General features: G+C 35.0%; 1 protein-coding gene and 1 non-coding gene across 2 annotated transcripts; both read left to right on the top strand.

Moving 5' to 3' along the window:
* The first annotated feature begins 737 nt into the window (after positions 1-737).
* LOC112998648 (small nucleolar RNA R71) lies at positions 738-844 on the top strand. Its single transcript, XR_003263742.1, has one exon. It is a non-coding gene; the product is annotated as a small nucleolar RNA R71 (small nucleolar RNA).
* A 1860-nt stretch (positions 845-2704) lies between these two features.
* On the top strand, positions 2705-9309 carry LOC100804355 (ubiquitin-conjugating enzyme E2 36). The gene is made up of 8 exons (XM_003555296.4): positions 2705-2857; positions 3201-3228; positions 3554-3640; positions 7098-7156; positions 8008-8049; positions 8128-8201; positions 8851-8948; positions 9056-9309. Exons 1-8 carry the CDS (start codon positions 2822-2824, stop codon positions 9091-9093), a joined length of 462 nt encoding a protein of 153 aa, XP_003555344.1. The 5' UTR covers positions 2705-2821; the 3' UTR covers positions 9094-9309.
* Positions 9310-23338: the final 14029 nt, after the last annotated feature.

Here is a 23338-nt window from a genome sequence, read left to right as displayed (position 1 = left end):
TGGAGGCTCTGGTCTCTTGCTGAAACTGCATGTTCTGCATAGTCATTTGCCTCACAAGTTCTTCGAGGGAAGGTTGTGGAGGGGCCTCAACTGTTGGCTGTTTCTGGGGTTGTTGCTGTTGTTGGATTGGTGGAGGAATGTATGGTCTGCTTGGGCCAGCAGCATTTTGGAAGGAAGGAGCAGGCTGCTGTTGTTGTTGCTGAGGGCTGGACCATCTAAGGCTAGGGTGATTCCTCCATCCAGGGTTGTATCTGTTGCTGGAAAGGTCATAATTGCTCTCCTGTGGTTGATTTTGCTGCTGAGGTTGAGGAGGTCTATTGTAAATATTTGCAGCATAAGTTTCAGGCTGCTCAATTGCTCCAGGTTGCTGCATGGAAGGGCAAAGGTCTGTATGGTGGTCAGCAGAGGAGCACAAACCACAAACCCTTGCGACAGGTACAGATTTCTGATTCAAGGCCAGTTGGGTTACCAAGTTGACCAACGCATCCAGTTTGCCTTCAAGCTTCTTAGTTTCAGATGATGCAGATGGGTTTGTAGCTACCTCATGCACTCCTCTAATGACTATGGCATCATTTCTGGCACTAAACTGCTGGGAGTTGGAGGCCATCTTCTCAATTAAATTTCTGGCTTCAGCAGGAGTCATGTCTCCAAGGGCTCCACCACTGGCAGCATCTATCATACTTCTCTCCATATTACTGAGTCCTTCATAAAAATATTGGAGAAGAAGTTGTTCTGAAATCTGATGGTGGGGGCAACTGGCACATAGTTTCTTAAATCTCTCCCAGTACTCATACAGGCTCTCTCCACTGAGTTGTCTAATACCTGAGATATCCTTCCTGATGGCTGTGGTCCTGGAAGCCGGGAAAATTTTTTCTAAGAATACTCTCTTAAGGTCAAAAATAGAAAATGGTGATGAAAATGTGTTTGGTTGAATTTCTGTTTTCATTTTCAGTGAAAATATTTCCCCAAACGAATCAAAAACTGGAAATAATAAAATCTTATTTTCAATGTTTTAAGTTGAAACCAGGAACCTCATTTTGGGTAAAATAAAAATGAGGTGACAAGTAATGTAATTTTAAGCAAATTTAAAACTACATTTCCTTTTGAAAATGCATTTTTAGTGTTTTTATTTCTTGAAAGCAGAAAACAAGAAATCAAATCAAACATGTTTTCAGAATTCTAATCTTTTAAAAATAAAAACAGTTTTCAGAAAATGAAAACATGAAATGAAAACAAAAAATGAAAATACAGACCAAAAAGAGAAATTCTTTCTTAACTATATCTAATATGAAATTTTATAAAAAACTGTCCACAAATGTTTAAGGAGTCTATTTATACCTCCTACTAATAACTCTAAATTAGGCTCAAAGCTTAATAACTAATCTAATAATTAAAAGATATAAAGTAACCATAAAAGGTCATAACAACCCATTACAAGTCTAAAAATAAGTTCAAAATACAATTAATAAAACGAAAGTAAATCATATTATGAAAGTTGTTGATTAAAATTTATGAGCTTTGCTTATTTTTCTCTTTTCTTCCTGAGAGAATTTAGTCTATTGCTAAGCTCTTTTTGAACTATTTTACTCTTTATTGGTTGATTCATATTGAGTCTACCCAAACCAAATTCTTTAGTCGTGCATTAATGTCATTGGAATTTGGATAATTCCAAGTTTCCATCTGAAATTTTTCCCCTCAATGTTATTTTTATTATATCAATTCCCCCTTTTTCTTATAATTGATTTTTGCGTTTTTTTTTAAATTGGTCTCAAGGTCGTTCTGATACCACATTCTTTTTCCGCGTTGGTGGATATTCACAAAATGGAAAACATTGCATTCAAAGATAAAAACATTGCATATATTTGTTTTTTGGTAATAAAAGGGAACAAAAGAAAAAAAAAACAGAAATAAAACTACAAAGAAAACTTCAATTGCATATATTTGTTTACTTCTCGAGTTCTTTTGTTGTGAAAGCAAAGAGAGAGAGAGAAAAAAAAAGGGAAACACCCTTTGCTATGATATCAAGACTCAATTTAGTGCTTGAATTCGTATTCATATTTCAAAAGGGTGAAAATAGGAATGCCTTTATTTTTTATATATAAAAAATGTTACTTATGAATTAAGCTTAGTTCTTACGAAAAAATCCAATTTTTTTACCCCCTACTCGATCTGAATTTGGTTAATGCAGGGATTTTGTTAAATTGTATGTACTGATTGTCTTTACTTTCATTATGCAGGGATCTATTATGCAAGCCCATTGTGCTATGTAAGGCAGCATTATTTTCAGCAAATGGTGAATATATTACTACTGTGATAATTTCTCAGTTATTTTCCACTTTAATGTGATGTTATTAGTGCTGTGTAAGGTGATGTTTTTAATGTGAAACCATTTATATATTATTTTGTTATTAGTACTGTATTTTCTAAAATTTTCAAATCCGTGGTTGTTTATCATTTGTTCAATTAGTTTTTTCCAATTTAAGATTTCATACAACACCCTGTTCTCTTAACTTTTTTTAGATAAATCAGTATTTTTAAAAGAAATATAAAAATTATTTTTCAACAATAAAACAAATATACAGAAAAGTCGATATTTTTTCTCTTTAATTTATTATTATTATAATTATAGAAACATTTTTTAATTGGTTGTAAAAACCTTTTGCCTATTAAACTCTTAACAAATTGTTGCTTTTTTTTTTGTCCCCTTTTTATCATTTTAATAGAGTGTTTGCTGATTCTCTCGGCGTTGTTCATTTCTGTCTCAGTGAGAGAAACTCTCTCTCTAGAAACCCTATTGCACGTTTTGCAATCGAACTCGACAATGGCCAACAGCAACCTCCCTCGAAGAATCATCAAGGTTCGTACTCATTTCCTTGTTGTTACCCCAATTTCAATTTCTCTGATCGATTTGTTTGGTTGCTGAGAAAACGAAAGAAACTCGAAATCCGCTCATGGGTTTTCTGCTTTTTACCGTGTGGATTGCCAAATTGCTCTCTCTTGCTAAAATTCAGTTGCGACGAGCAGGAAATTTTTTTTCAAGCGTCTTTGGTGTTAAAAATTGGGGATTCAGCTACCCTTTTGCTTTTGATCTTCGTTAGAAATGAACTGCGGTTCTGGGTCTTTCAAATTTTTGTTTTTTTAATTTTGATCTTTGTGAATGTTTTGAACACTTTTTTTCTTTTCTTTTTCTATCTCAACAGGAAACGCAGCGTTTGCTCAGTGAGCCAGGTAACTTGTTATTCGAACTTTGCATTTGTTGATTTATATGGAAATTTTGTTCTCAGTTGATTTTTAGTGGTTTATAAGCTCGCCCTAAGTTGAATTGATTGTATTTGTCCACTTTTTAATCTTTGCTTAGTGTCTTGGTTTTATGGTTTCTTGATATCTTCTCAAGTCATCAAAGTTCGGGTTTGAACATGCCATCAAATAAAAAATAAAAAAAACTCTGTCTTCTAAGATATCATGAATAATTTTACCTTGGTTTTGTGATTTTTTATTCTGCTTATTACTTGATTGTCTCAGTCTCTGATATTATGATGATCTGCTGATGCAGCACCAGGAATTAGTGCCTCCCCTTCTGAAGAGAATATGCGATATTTCAATGTGATGATCCTTGGGCCAACCCAGTCGCCTTATGAAGGTAGTATTGGGTTTGACAACATAATTATGCTCCCTTCATCTACTTAAAAACATATTATCTCTGTTTAAACTATACTTACTAGTAATGTGGGGAAAAAAATCCTCTTGGTTTCGGTATTTTTAGGAATTAGGAAGTACATGGAGATTTTGTAAGCAATCATGTTCTACAGTCAAATGTATTCTTGGAATGGTTTTCTGCCACAGAAATTCTGTTCTGTTACTTTTTATTTTTTAATCGAATGCTGATTGTCTTGGTATGTGTTTGGGTGAGTATGTGCTAGGTTTACTTTTGATGATTTTGTGAAATTAATTTGGTTTAAATGGATATGAAATGAAGTGGCCTGAAAAGTGAGTATAAAATGTAAGTTAATGCTGTTTTCTCTAATATTCCAAATCCCCAATTTAAATGCTTGTAAATTTTGCTTCTCTTCAAATCATCATGCATGACCAAACTTGATTCAAATAAAAAGTAGCCAAACAAGTTGAAACATTATATCATGTTCAGGAATGGGTTTTGGTTTGGAAATTGCAAAACCAAACAAACTATTATCCTACTTGTGGCCTATTTGCCAAACCAAACAAACCATTACTCCTGATCTACTTGTCAAACCAAACAAACTATTACTCTACCTGTGGTTTACTTGCCAAACCAAACAAACTATTACTCTATTTGTGGCCTACTATAGAAGTTTGCTGGCAGTTTTCTGTGTGTACTGTTTGTACCCAATATTTTTTTTTTTGTCTGTTGACATTATTTTTCTTACCATCTAGATGATCAATTTCAATAGTGTGCTTTTCTCATGTGTAAAGAAACTATAGTTCATCTTTAGTTTTGAAGATCATATAATACTTGGTTAGAAAGGAAGAAATTAAAAAGATGTAAATTTAATATAAAAAATCATTTGATGGGCATACTCTTTATTATCTTTTGTTCCTCATGTAAAAATATATACTGGTTCCCACTACGGAGAGTTGGGAGCTAATTTTGGTTGTGCATTCATACTTGAAAGACATGGTTTTACAATTATTAAACTAGATTCTACTCTTTTGATTGCTTGTTGTTTTAAAGTAGTCTTTGGCCCAGTTTATTTCGAACTTATCAAAAGGAGAAGCTGGACAAGTGGAATTGAGAAAGTGAACTTTTTAAAAGGCAGCTTTTTAAATGAAGAAAACCTGAGGTTTTTAGAAAGCTAGTTTAGGAGCTGTCTTATACTTTTCCTTTTCCATTATTTCAAATCCCAAGATTCAAGAACACATTACCCAATAAGTTTAAACTTAAAGGTAACTTTTAAGCTTAAAAACTTATAGAATTAACAAGCAGCTTTAACATTAAATTAAAGTTCTTATTTTCAACTTGAATTTTTAAGTAGCTTTTTAGCTCCAAATAAGTTAGGCCAAACACAATTTGAGTATAAAGAAGAAATTGCAATATGCAGCTGGTATATGACACAAGAGCATGTGTCAAAGCTTACATTTGCCGATAAAAAAAAAGGCTTAAATATGTTTTTCATATCTGTAATATACTCCTTTTTTAGTTTACTACCTTTTTTTTATTTTACTACCTCACATTTTCAAATTTTTACTTTTGATATCCGCCGTTAATCTAAGTCTATTAAGTAATGATGTGACACTCTGTTAGCCTATCACATCATCACTTAACCGTTGATGTGATACTTTGTTAGCTTGTCATGTCATCACTTAACGGACCGAGACTAACGGCAGTTATCAAAAGCAAAAGTTTGGAAATGTCAGATAGTAAAATGAAAAAAAAATATTGTTTAGTAGTAAACTGAAAAAAGGGATATATTATAGGTATGAAAAACATATTTAAGCCAAAAAAATAAATGTGTTGCCAACTGACTGGGTGTTGTAGTGGAGGCTCTCCCCAGTTACAAGCTGGGTTTTAGGAAAGGGTCTCTCTCTGCATCATAATAATTGGTTCTTATATCCTCATGGTTATTTTTGTTCTATTTGGAATATCTACTTTCATTCCTTTTGAAGTCACTTGCAGAGGTTTAATCACTATAGAATACTAGTTGAGGAATTTTCTGTCTGCCTGCATCTCTTTATTTTTAGATTATTATATTATATCTCTTTCTGTGGTTATCTAGCTACAAGGTTTAGAACCTTTCATTTTTAAGGGTATGGCCACTTATTCACATTTATTCTGCTTGATTACATTTATAGGATCATGAATTTTTGAACTGTTCCCTGATAAAATAATATAATATAAAAAGGAAAAGGATAACTTGTAGTTTAGCTGTTGAGGAGGGGTGGTTTCCTTTGAATTGCGTTGATTCTTATTATGGTTAGTTATATTTGCAATCAATGTTGTCAAGATCGCAATCTAAACCATAAGATGGCAGGATCGCAATCTTGCTACCTTTGACCAAGATGAATCGCACATAAGATCCCTCCTGGGAGGGATTGGAGTGGGACCAAAGCAGAATCATGGAATCATGCAATTTTGCCGATCATGTAATGTTGGTTTTCTGGGATGAGTTGCATGATCCGGTTTGCCCAAACCCGGTTTCTTAACCTTTATATCCTATTTTCTAATTGCATCTCAGTCTAATGATCTCTCTGCCCTCTTCAACCTCTCTTATTACTTCGATCAAAACCCTAATCTCAGCCTTGCAGTTCCTGACTTGGACTTGGGGCTCTGCATTCTATCTCTTCTTTCATTGCAGTTTGCCCAGAACCCTTTCTCTTATTTGCACATCTCTGTTTTGTTGTCTACCAAGGGAAGATTTTGCCTCCTTTTGTGTTCTGTATCTTCTGTTCTCACCGAACAACAACCACTATGTTAGGTTCTGATCAGGCAAAACCTCTCTGTATCTTCTTTCTTTTTCTTTTTCTTCCCCTAAAACTCATAAGTTGGGTTCTTTTGGCTTTATTAGAGCTATCTTCTCTACTGTCTTTTATTATATTCTTTGATCTTTATGTTATATTCACTTTCTGTTATTTTTTCCTAATTTTATAAATTCTAAAATAGACTGAGATATTAATAATACTTGTACATATTTATAAAATAATACAACAACTATAAAATAAATATTTTATTTTTGACTAAATTTTAGTGATTATATTTATTAGCTAATTATAATATAATTTATGATACTTTTGTATTATAATTAAAAATATATTATATATTTTTTGTAGTATCTTAGGATCCTTGTTACAATCCTATGTTTTTCAATCTTGTTTCCCTCCTCCCAATCCTAAGTAGGATGTCAATGTTGATAACATTGTTTGCAACACTGAAGTAAAGCAGTAAGTTTTTTTCTTAGATCAGATGTTAGTTCCTTCTTTCTTGATTCTGCATTTGAAGGATGGTTATTGTCTTGTTTACTTTTAATATTTCTGATGACGATGATATTTATAATTCCATTATTTTCTTAAATATGCCAATACTTCATGCTTTTACTGATTTACATATTTATTGTTTGTATTAATAGGAGGAGTTTTCAAGTTAGAACTATTTTTGCCAGAAGAATATCCAATGGCTGCTCCAAAGGTACATACTTAATATTATTCTTTCCAATGGCACCATGGTATTCTTTTGGTGCTAAGTTTCCGCCGAATTCTTATACACCAAAAAGAAATGAAACTAAATTATAAAAGTGTTATCTGTATAATTGCTTGTAGTTATAGATGTTTAGTTATTGTGATAAGAATGTTGGGAGAACCACACCACAAAAGACAACCATTCTAGCTTGAGAGCCCTATGCCTTTTAAACCCCACACCAGAATTTTGTACTTCCATTGTGGAACTCAAGTTCCATACCTTGTAATTAGATCCTAACTACCCACCATGCTTCACGGCCCAGTGCAGGTGCGGGATGGCTGTGTACTAGCCCTTTTGATTAGTCCTGGATGAACACTACAATGTCAGCATCACCACTTGCACCACTTGTTTGCTATTTGATAAGATCCTTGAGAGGACACTACAAAAGCTAGGTATTGTTAGAGTCCAAGGCCTTATCACCCCACACTAGAATCACATACTTCCAAGAACTTGGAACTGATATTGATTAATAATATATTGCCTTTTTTATTTCCTTTAAATTGAAATCTTACCTTCTTAAGTTGGGGTCTCATAATGTTTGTTTTCCTATCTGGTCTGAGCCTTAGAGATACTGTTGAAAGTTGCACGATTTAGGGAAGTGGCGTACCTACAGATCTTCTGGGTATCTAATTAGGACTTGAGTTTTCCATGGTGGCTCTCTCAAGTCTTTTTTCATCCCTTTTCAAAAATATTTTATTATGCGTCTCTAACTGAAAATGATGTGTGATTGTACCATTTCCTCTTATTCCATTGGCTTTGATACCTTTTTGATGGTTTTAAATGTGCATTGCTTTTCACAGGTTAGGTTTCTAACAAAAATATATCATCCAAACATTGATAAGGTGCATTTTGCTGTCCCTAAATTCTCATTTCTTTTTTAGTGGTTATTTTTCTCTTACAAGTTCTTGTTTAATTTGTAGCTTGGCAGGATTTGTCTTGATATTCTGAAAGATAAGTGGAGTCCTGCCCTTCAGATCCGCACTGTTCTACTAAGGTATGTTGTTATCTTTTAGGCTGCTAGATGTATTTTCTTGGACCAATTTATCCTGAAGTGGGACGGTCCTAATAGTAGTTGGTGTTACAACAGTCTCGCATTCATGTAGAATTTGCCTAAAACATGCAATCTTTTACATATATATATATATATATATATATATGCTTACTAATTTGCAAGTCTGGAAAACACATTGTTAAATTATATTAATCACTGCTGGTATGGAATGGAATATTAATTTCTTTTTTGTTTGATAAAACATTTTGAGAAAATATGATAATTATTTGTGCCTTTCAGACTGAATCATTTTTTGTATCTTTGAGAAAATGTTTTCGATTTTAATTTTATTTTCTATTTTCAAGTTTGTGTAAAAACAATAAAAGCATTTTTTATTTATGTTTTTGTTTTCATTTTATCCTGTATAAACTTCAGAAAACAGGAGACAAAGTGAAAATAGAAAATGTTTTCTGAAACTAAATGATCCTTTAGTTTTTTAATTATGGGGTGCTTGGCTCGTGACATGGCCAACTAGAATGCAGCAAAAATGAGGAGAATGTTGTGGGGCAAGTCAATGGAAACTCTTTTATCAACCTGCTATCAATTGGAAAGAGTATTATTTACTAATAATGAGTTTGTTGGCATCTTCTAGCATTCAAGCTCTATTAAGTGCACCAAACCCAGATGATCCACTTTCTGAGAACATTGCCAAGCATTGGAAATCTAATGAGGCTGAGGCTGTCGAAACAGGTATGCTTTTCCTTGTTATTTTGATATAAAAAATTAGTTGATAATGATGGCATCAAACATGTTACTTGCATATTCCCTTTATTAAAATGTGGCATTGAACTCTGCAGCGAAGGAATGGACCCGATTATATGCTAGTGGCGTCTGATGATAGGGTTCAAACTCATGGCTCCAAAATAACAATTGTAACCATTTTATATTGGAAATCTAGAGGAATTGATTTATGAACTATTGGAATTAATATTCCTCGCAGTTTCCAGTTACCTTTTAATTTCTTCTCTTGAAAGCTGCCTTATGTTTGAATTTGTATGAATATATGCGTTGATCATTTACCTATCTAACAATTTAGAGCGTGCTTCAATCATCGACTGTGAAGTAATTTGGTATTCTCAACATCAAAGGCCAAAATTTGTGAATTAGTTTCTGTTCTCTTTACTCATCAATGAATCATTCAAAGATTTGATTGGTTAGGGCATGTTGGAAATTTCTCTATTAGTACTTATGAGAGAAGAAATAATTATACTTTTTACAATGTTGAGAGCTTTTTGTTGTGTCCGAAGTGTGAATAATAGTGATTCCAATCCCGCGGTCAGGTAGTATGGATTATTTTGAGCGAAAAATGGTTAATTGAGTTCCTGAATTTGTATTCATTTAATCTTGAAAGTTGAAACTTACCCCTTTTTTCTCATTTTGGTTTCATTTAAGTCCCTGAAACTAACCCTTTTTTCTCATTTTGGTCCTTAAACTTTTGTTATTATTATCACTTAAGTCCCTATACTTGGGAACTAAAATGAGGGGAAAAAGGATTAATTTTAGGGACTTGCATGAAACCTTGAAGAATTTTAGGGATTTATTTGAGTTTTCTGTAGTTTTAGGGACTAAAATGATTGAGATATAAATTTTAGGACTAAATTAGCTATTTACTATATTTTAAGACAGGTAAAGATCCGAATTCTGGAACTTAGTAATCTGAACAGGTGGACGAATATTTTCAAATGGTAACACCTCAGGCCATCCTTGCACGAGTGATTGGAGAGGTATATCTGCAAAGACACTTTAATGCATAAGGTAGCAAATGTAGATGCATATATGATGATGCCAAAAGATTAAAGCTATTTAATGTTGATTCAAGTCAAGATCAAGAAATCAAGAGAAACGATTAACAATTAGTCTTTTATATGTTAAAAGAATCTCTTAAAGAGGTTGCAAAGGTTTGGCCTTAAAAGTTAAGCTTTCAAAATATCTTACAAAGTTTTTTAAGTAAGTACTTCATTTTGAAAAATATGTTTTTCTCTCTGGTAATCGATTTACCAGAGGCTGTAATCGATTACCAAAAGCAAGAATAGTTTTTAAACAGGTTTCAGAAAGATTTGAATTTGAATTTTAAAATTTGTAATTGATTACAACTATTGTGTAATCGATTACCAGTCACGAAAAGTTTTGAAATTCAAACTGAAGAGTTATAACTTCTCAAAATAATTGTGTAATCAATTACAACATATCTGTAATCGATTAACAATGATTTTTTTTTTTTTTTAAATAATTCTGAAAAGTTACAACTCTTCACAAGTTTTTTGAAAGGTCACCAAAGACCTATAAATATGTGGCTTGTATTCAAAATTCTTTAGAGTTTTTTAGGACATTCATTGTCCTATCCTCTCACAAGAAAACTTTTGGCCAAACACTTGTAAAATCATTAAGGATTCTTATAAGTTCTTCAACTTGTATCATTCTTCTCTAAAAGAGAGAGAAATATTCTTCTGTACTTCAAAATAAACTGTTGTTAATCAAGAGACAATGAGTCTCTTGATTTGTAACATTCTCTGAACACAGGGGAAGAGTATTCTTGGATAGTTTAGAAGTTGTAAAAGGATTTACAAAGTTAGTAGAAGTCTCAAGTGGTTTACTTGAGGACTGGACATAGGCATAGGGCGTGGCCGAACCAGTATAAAACTGAGTTTGTAATTCTCTCTTCCCTAAACACCTTTAATTTATTGCATTTTAATTTTACTTTGCATATTTAAAGAAGTTTTAAGTAAATTGTTCTTTACTTTTTTTCTATTAAGTCTGCATATTCCTTTTTAAAGAGATAATTAAAATTTGTTAGGGGAAATTTTTTAAACTTAATTCACCCCTCTCCCCTCTTAAGTTATTGAGGTCACTTGTTTAACAAGTGGTATTAGAGTTTAATTCTTGTACAAGGTTTAGAAACTTCAAGAATAGTTATGGTCTCATCAAACTTTTTATTTCTCGAAGGGAACTCTATAAATAGGCCTCTTATATTCAATGGCGTGGGTATTCATTACTGGAAAACCCGCATGCAAATTTTCATAGAGGCTATAGATTTAAATATCCTGGAAGCCATAGAAATTGGTCCTTACATCCCTACTATGGTAGCAGGAAATGAAACTATAGAAAAACCTAGGGAACAATGGGATGAGGAAGAAAAAAATTAGTACAATATAATTTAAAAGCCAAAAATATAATTACATCTACCTTAGGAATGGATGAATACTTTAGAGTATCAAATTGCAAGAGTGCAAAAGATATGTGGGATACCTTACAAGTAACCCATGAAGGAACAATAGATGTAAAAAGGTCTAGAATAAATACCTTAACCCATGAATATGAATTGTTTAGAATGAATCCAAATGAAACTATACATGATATGCAAAAGAGATTCACACACATAGTAAATCATCTTGCATCATTAGGAAAGATATTTCCCAATGAGGATCTTATTAATAAAGTTCTAAGATGTTTAAGTAGGGAATGACAACCAAAGGTAACAACTATTACAGAATCAAGGGATCTTTCTAACATGTCTCTTGCAACTTTATTTGGAAAGTTATAGGAACACGAAATGGAACTAATGAGACTGAATCAACATGAGGAGAATGATAAGAAAAAGAAAGGAATCACACTTAAAGCTTCATCCTTGTTAGTTGCATTATACGACTAACTTTTGTATAGAAATCATTTTCTAAAGCTTGTATAGTTCCCCAATTTATGGTTATTTTGGAGTAAATTTTGTAAATAAATCTTGTTTTATGGTTAACACTGTCTCTAGAATATTTCCATTGGATTTAATGATGAAATCTGTGTATTTTCAAGTGAAAAAGAGGCTAAGTTTTGAAATGCAAAATGTAGCAGTTGGGCTAAGCGCATATCCACCGCTAAGCACAACTTCAGCGTGCTTAGCGCAAAGGAGAATTTGGCAGAGCATCAACATCAAAGCCGCGTGCTAAGCACGAGATTAGTGCGCTAAGCGCAGCAGGTGCCTTCAGCCAGGCTCAGTGCAAGACTGGCGCTAAGCCCAATTCCACTTACTCACGCTAAGCGCGAGAGTGGCGCTAAGCGCAAGGTTGCAAATTCTGAGCCTATTTAAAGCCTGCTTTGTGCAGAATTAGGGTACACACACCTTTTGAGACTTGTGCACATCATTCCACAGTGCCTATTTTGGGAAAAGAGCCCTAGAAGCAGCAAAGAGGAACAAATTGTGCATTGAAGCCTAGGTTTTGTCATTTGAGAGAGATTATTGAGTAGAAAGTGAGTGTGAGATGCTGAGAAGAGGATGAGGAATCCCCCTTCTTGTGTAAGAAACTATCATTCTATGCTTTTAATCTCATTTATTGTTAGGGTTTCTTTGTAATGATTGGCTAAACACCCTAGTTGGGGATTTCTAATGAACAGTTGATGTAAATACATAATATCTAATTGATTGTGTTTTCTGTGTTCAATTCTTCATTCAATGCTTAATGTTGGTATGCTTTTGGTCTGATCACCCATTTGTGTGCACAGTTAGGTGACTTTAGCATTGGGAAATGTACTGTTGCCTTAGAACTTGATTGAAGCATGATCGAAACTTAGTCTTAAATGAGGGATCTGCAGACAAAGCTTAGGCAAAATTAGGCTAAACTTTCGTAAGTTACTTGAGCTGAGTCTAGTCTTAAATGAGGGATCTGCGAACGAAACTCAGTTTAATTTAGTCTAAACCTAATAGGGTTGTATAAATCGGGCCTAGTCCAACAAGAGGGATCTGAGGACGAAGCTTGGATTAATTCGGCCTGACGAGGGATCGAGGGTTTAGTAATTTAGGCTACAACATAGAACACAAGAACATGATTGATTAGAGAAATATATTTTTATGCATCATCTTGTTTGTTAGAAAGACCCAACATTTCTACCTACTACTGTCATTTTATTTACCTTGCATTTTATAGTTTTTAGCATAAAAATTTAGTTTCAATTTTGTTTGAAATTATCACTCATACATGTTCTCTCAACAATGCTTTGATTCTGAACTTAATTCAGGCTAACATTAGTTCCCTGTGTTTGATACTCGGATTCATCTGTTTTAATTTTAAATACTTGACGATCCGGTGCGCTTTCCGGTAAACCCCCATTGAAATTTCCTTGAGACATAAATGAACAAAAAGTAACTGCAATGGGGAGTCAACAAAAGTATTTATGGCACTGTTGCCGGGGATCTAAACTGTTAGTAGAGTTTAGTTCAGTTTTGCAGCATTGCTTTAATTTTACTTTTTCAATTTCTTGATTCTTTTTGACTAACATAGTAGTTTTAGTACATTCATTGTTCTTTTCAATTGGATAACTGTTGTGCTGTTCTTGTATGCAAAGAAGATATTTTGCATGTGATTTGATTCCCATTGATTTGGAGATTAACGCTACTTGTAGAAGGCGTAATCAAGAGAGAATTAGAAAATTTTTGCAGGACTTAGAGGCAATAGCAATTCCAGAGGAAGAACCTCAATCTTTTGAGGCATCTTCTAGTTTTCCTATTGCAGAACATTCTCATTTAGATCCTAGTGAAGACTACATCATGGCTGAAGAGCCAAGAAGAGTTACTCTGGAAGATTATTCAAGTTCTAATGTGCCACAATTTTTCACCAGCATTGCACGACCAGAAGTTCAAGCACAAACCATTACTTATCCACATCATTGATTCAGAATAATTTGTTTCATGGATTACCAAATGAAGACCCATATGCACACTTAGCCACTTACATAGAAATATGCAATACTATTAGGTTGGTTGGAGTGCCTGAAGATGCAATCTGGCTGAGCTTGTTTTCATTTTCTTTATCGGGAGAAGCCAAGAGGTGGCTTCCTTCATTCAAAGGTAATAGTCTTAAGACATGGGCTGAGGTTATGGAGAAATTTCTGAAGAAATATTTCCCTGAGTCTAAGACTGCAGAAGGCAAAGCTGCCATCTCTTCTTTTCACCAATTTTCCGATGAATCTTTGAGTGAGGCGATGGAAAGATTCCATGGTTTATTGAGAAAGACTCACACTCATGGATTCTCAAAACCGATACAACTCAATATTTTTATAGATGGGTTAAGATCACAGTCCAAACAGCTATTAGACCCTTCTGCAGGTGGGAAAATCAAATTGAAGACCCCTGAAGAAGCCATGGATCTCATTGAAAATATGGATGCAAGTGACGTTGCTATTTTGAGAGATAGAGCTCACATTCCTACAAAAAAGAGTTTATTGGAGTTAACCTCCCAAGATGCATTGTTGGCACAAAACAAATTGTTGTCTAAGCAACTGGAAGCATTGATTGAAACACTAAGTAAGTTGCCAACTCAAATTCATTATGCACATACTTCACATGCTTCTGTTTTGCAGGTTGCAGGATGTACCATCTGTGGGGGAGCTCATGAATCTGGATGCTGTATTCCTATTGAAGAACACCCCACTCGTGAAGTCAATTACATGGGAAATCAGCCCAGAAACAATTTTAATGCTGGAGGATTTTCTGGATTCCAACATGGCCAGCAATATAATCAATAGCAGGGACAATGGAGGAACCACCTTAGAAATCAGTTCAATGGAGATCAAGGTGGACCATCTACAAGGTCACAACAACAAGGGCCTAGTCTCTATGATCACACAATGAAGTTGGAAGAGACTCTAGCTCAGTTTATGCAGGTTTCTATGTCCAATCAGAAGAGCACAGAGTCCGCCATAAAGAATCTTGAGGTCCAAGTGGGATAGCTTGCAAAGCAATTGGCAGATAGATCATCAAGCAGTTTTACAGCTAATACAAAGAAAAATCCCAAGGAGGAATGTAAAGCTGTGATGACTAGAAGTAGAATGGCAATCCAAGGAGATGATAGTGAAGCTGGAAAGAAGATGGAGGAATATAAACAACAGCTGACATCTAAGCCAACACTTGAACTTGTTTTTGATTTTGTAGAACTTGAAGAGATTAATGAGGAGACTGAAGATGACAAGGAGGAGAAGACACCAATAAAAGTGGGAGAAAAAGAAAGAATAAAAGAAGAAGAAAAAGAAAAAGAAAAAGAAAAAAAGTAGAAAAATGAAAAACAAAAAGAGAAAGTTGTTGATGATGAGCTGAGGAAAGGCAAGAGTGAAGCAAACACTGAAAAGAAGAAGGATACTACTCCAAATGAAAGCAAGAAAATACCTTATCCCTTGGTACCTTCCAGGAAAGATAAAGAAAGACATTTGGTCAGATTTCTTGATATCTTCAAGAAATTGGAAATTACTTTGCCCTTTGGAGAAGCACTTCAACAAATGTCACTCTATGCCAAATTTTTAAAAGATATGTTAACGAAGAAGAACCGGTACATCCACAATGATTGAATTATGGTGGAAGGCAATTGTAGTGCTGTGATTCAATGCATTTTTCCTCCTAAGCACAAAGATCCTGGAGTTGTCACAATATCATGTTCTATTGGTGAGGTTGCTATAGGAAAAGCTCTCATAGATTTGGGAGCTAGTATCAATCTAATGCCTCTCTTCATGTGCCGGCGACTTGGAGAGCTTGAGATAATGCCTACACGCATGACCCTTTAGTTGGCAAATCGATCCATCACAAGACCGTATGGAGTGATTGAAGATGTTTTAGTGAAGGTGAAACACCTTATATTCCCAACTGATTTTGTTGTGATAGACATAGAAGAGGATGCATATATTCCTCTCATTCTTGGTCGGCCATTCATGTCTACTACAAGCTGCGTAGTAGATATGGGAAAAAAGATGTTGATGGAAGCTTGCTTGTGGGACTTCTATGGAGGCTAGATCTTTGAGCTTCAATGAGGTCCTCTAATGGTGATTTTCCACCATGGAGATGCAGCAGAAGACAAAGGAGAAGAGGTGAGAGGAGGCGCCATCCACTAGGGAATAAGCCATGGAAGAAGGAGCTTCACCACCAAGATGAGCCTTGGATAAGAAGCTTAGAGAGGATGCTTCAATGGATGAAAAGAAATAGGGAGTGAAAGAGAGAGGGGGGAGCACAAAATTGAAGGAAGAAAAAGGGAGAGAAGTTGAACTTTGAGTTGTGTCTCACAAGATTCTTATTCATCAAAGTTACAACAAGTGTTACACATGCTTATATTTATAGACTAGGTAGCTTCCTTGAGAAGATTTCTTGAGAAAACTTCCTTGAGAAACTTCTTTGAGAAAACATCCTTGAGAAGCTTCCTTGAGAAGCTAGAGCTTAGCTACACACACCCCTCTAATAACTAAGCTCACCTCCTCGAGAAGAGAAGCTAGAGCTTAGCTACACACCCCTATAATAGCTAAGCTCACCCCCATGACAAAATACATGAATATACAAAAAAGTCTCTACTAGAAAGACTACTCAAAATGCCCTAAAATACAAGGCTAAAACCCTATACTACTAGAATGGCCAAAATACAAGGCCCAAAAGAAGAAAAAAACCTATTCTAATATTTACAAAGAAGAGTGGATCCAACCTTGAACCATGGGCTCAAAAATCTACCCTAAGGTTCATGAGAACCCTAGGGCCTTCTTTAGTAGCTCTAGCCCAAGCCTCTTGGAGTCTTCTATCCAATACCCTTGGGGGGTAGGATTGCATCATCCCCTCCACCTTGGAAAGGATTTGACCTCAAATCCCGAGGTTCTTCATACTCTGGGCTCCTTCCCTCGACACCTGTAAAAAGAGTAAAAACATATGTATTAGTGGTGTTGGGTATGTTAGAGTAGGGTAAGGTCTGAAAACCCATTTCCTGGGCATCTTCCCATGAAGGAACATGGTTCCTCACCAACTCAATGAGTGGTGCTACAAGTATAGACAAATATGGGACAAACCTTTTGTAAAAGTTTGTTAAGTCATGGAAGCCCCAAATTTTTCTTATACTTGGTGGAGTGGGCCACTCAGGAATGACCTTTATTCTTTTAGGGTTCATGGGAACCCCTTGATCACTATTTGAAAAATTAAGAAAAGTATCGCAATAAAACATACATTTTTCTGTATTTTCATATTGATTATTCCTACCAAAAAGTATGACAAACCTAAGGTGTCCCATATGAGTACCTGAGTTTGGATTGAAACTAAAAATAAGAACAAACCAACCTAATGGGTCCTTATGTACACACACCATGAGGATGTTAGGTGCACAAGTGATTTTACAAAAGAGGGTTGCACCACTCAAAACATTCATCATACCACCTATTTTAGGAATTTGGTGCCTAATAATACCTATTTTGGGTACCAACAAAGCACAAGGATTTAAGCTCTTGCGAACCAAACCCTCATCCAACAACTTCTTCACTTGAGGAATAAACTCAAGCCCAAGAGGTGTGGCAATGCTAGCAAGTGTCTTTTTACAAAAGAGAAAATGTGGAGGTTGTCTAAGAGGGAAAGTTTCTTTAATGTTTGTCTTTATTGTAAAATGAGTTTCCTTCTTAGCTAACCTCTTGGAGGAGACACTTACCTCCTTACACTTCTCTTTAACCACTAATGGTTGTCCTTCTTCTTGGGGGTAGATTTCTTCACTAGATTCTTTCCCTTTTGCTTTTTCACTTTCACCACTGGAAGGTGAAGTAGTAGCCTTATCTTGGCTACTATAAATGTCTTGGCCCCTCGTAATCATGGTTTTTGTGGTGGGGCATTGAGAAGTAATGTGTTCTTTTCTAAGACATTTAAAGCACTTTATAGAGCTAGTTTTCTCTTGCATACTAGCCTTAGGGGCTTGCTTTTCTATTGTCTTCCCCTTATCATCTATGGGCTTAGAAGGTGTCACCCCTAAGATTCCTTGACCTTGGTATTTCTTTGGATAAGAGTGAGAGCCATAAGATTTTGACGTAGACTTCTTTTTAAGTTGTTGCTCTACCTTTATTTCCCAAACTAAGTTAGCCTCTACATTGTCCTTCCCATGGAAGTATTGGAGGTTAATGTTAGCCTCTTAAGGCTTTCTCTCCTTTTCTCTTCTATGGGAGTGAGGTCTAAGATGTTACCTATGCCTTCCTTCATAATAGTCATGAAATTCTTCACTTAGGCTCTTGCAATAGTTATGACTACTATAGGAGGCATGTTTTTCTCTTCATTTCTTTCATTATTTTTCTTCTTTCTTCCTCTCTTATTTTCTTTCTTTCATCTTGACTTATTTCTTCCACTCTTTTTTTCCCTTTTTCTTTTCTCTCTTGTTTTTCTTTCCATGACTTGAGGGAACTCAACTCATCTAAGATTCTAGATAAAGGGTCTTTATGACTAGTACCCTCGCCATTAACACTAGATGAATGATGACTCATGTTGGTTCCTAAGTTGTGGTTCTTTCTTGTTGGAGGTTTGAAAACAAATGGTAAAAGAAACTATGGTTGAAACTAGCCAAAATAAACACTAAAATAGGTGTGAAAGATAAGGTAAAAAACTAATTGGTAAAAGGAAAGCTATCTAGGCGGTTTGACAATGGAAGGTAAAGGAAATAAGCTATGAAAGTAAGCAAGAAATGTAAACTAGGCGAATCCTAAGAGTGTTTGGATGACCACATTCAAGGTTCCCAACAAAACACTCACTATCCTAAGGAAAAATTGCCTAAAATTATTACACACAAATGGAAGTTTGGTAACCTATTGGAGGCTCCCAACACACTTCCAATGAAAGGCCTTTTTGTTACAAAACTTGAAAGCAATGAAGGTAAGTAAATTGCAAATTACAAAATTACAAAACGGTCCTCAATTTTGGTGGTTGTTCTCTCTTTGGTGATTGACTCAATTTGGAGTGCTTCTTATTACAATAGCTCTTAAGGAGGTTGGTCCCTTGCTTCTTGACTCAAATTCTTCAAGGGATGACATCAATCCTCATTTCCAATTCCCTATATGGCAACTCACAAACAAGGAAACAAAGAGACAAGCAATAACCAAAGACCAAAAAGAATGAAATGAAAGCTATACTAATGTAGTAAGGACATTTTCAAGGAAACAAAGAGACAAGCAATAACCAAAGAGACAAGCAATCCTCATTTTCAAGGATTATTCAACAATTAAAGAAATGGAAAGGACATAGAAGCAAGCTAGGACTCAAAGAGAAACTTAGAATGACTCTAGAGTAGAGTAAAAAAAACTAAAAAAACAGACTCAACAAACCTCTAGCTTTGGCACTTGTTTTTACACTAATTTTCAATTGAAATTTTGGAACTAAGATTGGTATAAAATAGGCACCAATTATAGAATAAATTTTGAGCCAAAACAACAAGCACACTTCTCTTTCACCTTTTTCTTTTTCTGGATACTGATTTTTCTGCCTTGTGTGATTTTTATTATTTTTTCCTTTTATACAAATCACTTGTTTCGTTTTTTATAACTTTTTTCCTGATGTCTAAAAAATTCAGTAAAAATTTCAGCTCAAAATTCGAACTAACCAATTCTCAGTAATTTTTACAAGTTTGTATGTCCAAGCTGCCAGCACCAGCGATATTTTTTTAAGCATGGTATATTGATTGCCTTGGGCTTACTTTCAACCTTCCTATGTATGTTGAACTCACTAGGATTTTTTACCACAGTTTTAGGAGTTCAATATTCACTTAGTATCAACATTTCATCCAGCAATTCAATCACCAAAACTCAAATTTACAATAGACACAATCATAAGGAAACCTAAAAGTTCAAGAAAAGGTTCACAATCAAAGACTCTCTAAGAATTTTGCATGAACATGTTAAGGACTAATTAACATGAAAGATAAGACTCAAATCAAATAATAGGCTAAAATAATTTCATACACTCATGAACAAATGAGTTAGACAAAGAAACAAGAAAATAAAATTCAGCACAACATAAGAAATCTTATGTGACAAGTTTCATGACTAGACATGACTTCTATGACAAAACTACAATAGGTGAACAAGTCACTCTAGATTTTTGAGGTTTTCTTCTACTTTAATATTTTTGTAAGAATTTTTTGGTTTAGGTTTCAGCCACAAAAAAATAGCAAGACAAAACTCAAAGGAACCTAAACTCAACACAATTCATGGTTCAAGAACAAGAACAAGAAATTTGAACCATAGAAAATCAAATCTAGCTTCTATAGCAAGTTTAATTGGTGGAAACTCTAAAGAATCATGTTAACAAAATTTAGCACAAGACATGTGAGGAGATACATGGAGAAAAAAATGAAGAAACAACAATGGAAGAGAAGGTAAATCAAAAAATTAATGGAGGTTTAAGGAGCACCTACTTGAAGCTCTTGTGCTCTGATTACCACTTGATGGAAGCTTGCTTGTGGGGCTTCTATGGAGGCAGGATCTTTGAGCTTCAATGAGGTCCTTTAATGGTAATTTTACACCATGGAGATGCAGCGGAAGACAAAGGAGAAAAGGTGAGAGGAGGCGCCATCCACTAGGGAATAAGCCATGGAAGAAGGAGCTTCACCACCAAGATGAGCCTTGGATAAGAAGCTTGGAGAGGATTCTTCAATGGAGGAAAAGAAAGAGGGAGAGAAAGAGAGAGGCGGGAGCACGAAATTGAAGGAAGAAAAAGGGAGAGAAGTTGAACTTTGAGTTGTGTCTCACAAGACTCTCATTCATCAAAGCTACAACAAGTGTTACACATGCTTCTATTTATAGACTAGGTAGCTTCCTTGAGAAGCTCTTTTGAGAAAACTTCCTTGAGAAGCTACAACTTAGCTACACACACCCATCAAAAAACTAAGCTCACCTCCTTGAGAAGCTAGAGCTTAGCTACACATACCCCTCTAATAACTAAGCTCACCTCCTTGAGAAGAGAAGCTAGAGCTTAGCTACACACCCTTATAATAGCTAAGCTCACCCCATAACAAAATACATGAAAATACAAAAAAAAGTCCCTACTACATAGACTACTCAAAATGCCCTGAAATACAAGGCTAAAACCCTATACTACTAGAATGGCCAAAATACAAGGCCCAAAAGAAGGAAAAACCTATTCTAATATTTACAAAGAAGAGTGGATCCAACCTTAACCCATGGGCTCAAAAATCTACCCTAAGGTTCATGAGAACCCTAGGGCCTTCTTTAGTAGCTCTAGCCCAAGCCTCTTGAAGTCTTCTATCTAATACCCTTGGGGGGTAGGATTGCATCAAATGTTATAAATGGGCATAAAAGATCAGAAAGTCAGCTTTGATCTATTTCATGAAGATAAAGAGCCACCTAATCGAAATGTCTATTTTAAGGTTCATGTGATGGTAGAAAGAAGACCCGAGAAGAAGGTCTTGGAAGTGGGAACATTATTGGATCCAGGATAACAGGATGATGTATCAAGCTAGTGACGTTAAAGAAGCGCTTACTGGGAGGCAACCCAGCTTTTCTTTCCATTCTCTTTTCTCATTTTATTTCTTTCTTGCATGTAGATAGTACATCTTGCTTGTGATTGTGATTTCAGCTTGTTTAGTAATGAACAAAAGGGTTTTCAAGTTAAGTGTGAAGAGATAAGCCGAAAATGGCATAGAAATTTTTCAGTATGCTTATCCGCTAAGCACAGACCTTGCGCTAAGCACAATCTCTTCATGCGCAAAACGGAGCTTGCTCGCGCTAAGCGCAAGGACCCTGATTAATTAAGCTGAATGGTTCAGCTAAGCGCACATCGCTACGCTAAGTCCAATATCTTCACTGTAAGTTGCACCTTAAGCAGTGGGCTTAGCGTGGATAATGCGCTAAGCGCCACTTCCTCTTTGTGAAAATTTATTATAGTTGCGCTAAGCGCGCCCTCCTACGCTAAGCCGCAGATTCACTCTGTAAGTTGAGCTCTCTAGCTGGGCTTGTTGGACAAGCAGCCTCAGAAATATTAAGAAGGGGGGTTGAATTAAGATTTCGTTGACTATTCCTAATTGAAAATTTCCCTTTCTTTATTATTCCCTAGATTCAATTATTTCTTTGTTAACAAGTTACTGAAATAATAAATGAAGGAAAGTAACTTAAAGAAATATAAACACAACAAAAAGTAAAAGAGATTAAGGAAATGTAAAGACAACAAAAAGTAAAAGAGTTAAGGGAAGAGAGAATGAAAAACTGGATTTATACTAGTTCGGATACAACTCGTGCCTACGTCCAATCCCCAAGCAACCCGCTTGAGATTTCCACTATCCTTGTAAAATCCTTTACAAGCAATGAACCACAAAGCAATCCCCTCTTTTGTGTTCAGTGACTACAACCAAGAAGTTATGCCCACTTCTTGCAATGAACCCCAAGGAACGTTGGTCCCTTGTGTCCAGTAATAACAACCAAGAAGTTGTACCCACTTCTTGCAATGAACCCAAAGACGTTGGTCTTTTGTGTCCAGTGATCAACCAAGAAGCAAATCTTGCTTCTTGCAATGAACCCAAGGAATGTTGGTCCCTTGTGTTTAGTGCTCAACCAATAAGACCTTCTCTTGAAAAACAATCACCAAGAGTAGGTCTCTTGAAAAGCTTTTTGTAAGAATGGAGGAGGAGAGGAAAATAAAATAGCACAAGTTTTTGCCCAATGAACTTTTCTTGACAAAACAAGTATTGAACAAAAACGCTTAGAAAGATGTTTAGAATGAATGAATGAAATAAGTTAATAAAATTCGTGCCATGGTCACATATTTATAGCCATTTGATGGCTTTTGAAGAAACCATGTTAAAAGTTGTGACTCTTGGCAATTTCTTCAAAACTAGTCACTTTAAAAGTTGTGACTCTTGGCAAATTCTTCAAAAACCAATCACTTTAAAAATTGTGACTCTTGGCATTTTATTTTTCAAAACCAGTCACTTGTAATCGATTACCATTATAGTGTAACGGATTAAACATCAATAGTTGTGACTCTTCATGTTTAGATTTGAAAAACCAACGTTTAGAAACACTGGTAATCGATCATAAATGTTGTGTAATCGATTACACAAGTTTGAAAATATTTTATCACAAGTTGTGACTCTTGAAATTTTAAATTCAAAGTTCAAAAACATTGGTAATCGATTACATGATTGTGGTAATCGATTACAACTTTGTAAATCAGTTTGAAAAGAATGTTGGCTACTGGTAATCGATTACCATAAAAACTCTGGTAAAAGATTTTTCTTTGAAAAATTATTTCGGACAAATTGTGCTATTCAATCTTTTCTTTGAAAAATTCTTTTTATACTTATCTTGATGCTTTTCTTGAG

This window comes from Glycine max, chromosome 12, assembly GCF_000004515.6.
Source record: "Glycine max cultivar Williams 82 chromosome 12, Glycine_max_v4.0, whole genome shotgun sequence".
Lineage (NCBI taxonomy): Eukaryota > Viridiplantae > Streptophyta > Magnoliopsida > Fabales > Fabaceae > Glycine > Glycine max.
This window is presented reverse-complemented; position numbering and strand designations above follow the sequence as displayed.

Excerpts from the sequence above, each read along its gene's own strand:
- LOC100804355 (XM_003555296.4), top strand. The coding sequence starts at position 2,822 with ATGGCCAACAGCAACCTCCCTCGAAGAATCATCAAG. Across the intron at positions 3,641-7,097 it reads AACCCAGTCGCCTTATGAAG|GAGGAGTTTTCAAGTTAGAA; the intron begins GTAGTATTGGGT and ends TTGTATTAATAG. Across the intron at positions 8,949-9,055 it reads GGCTGAGGCTGTCGAAACAG|CGAAGGAATGGACCCGATTA; the intron begins GTATGCTTTTCC and ends TGAACTCTGCAG.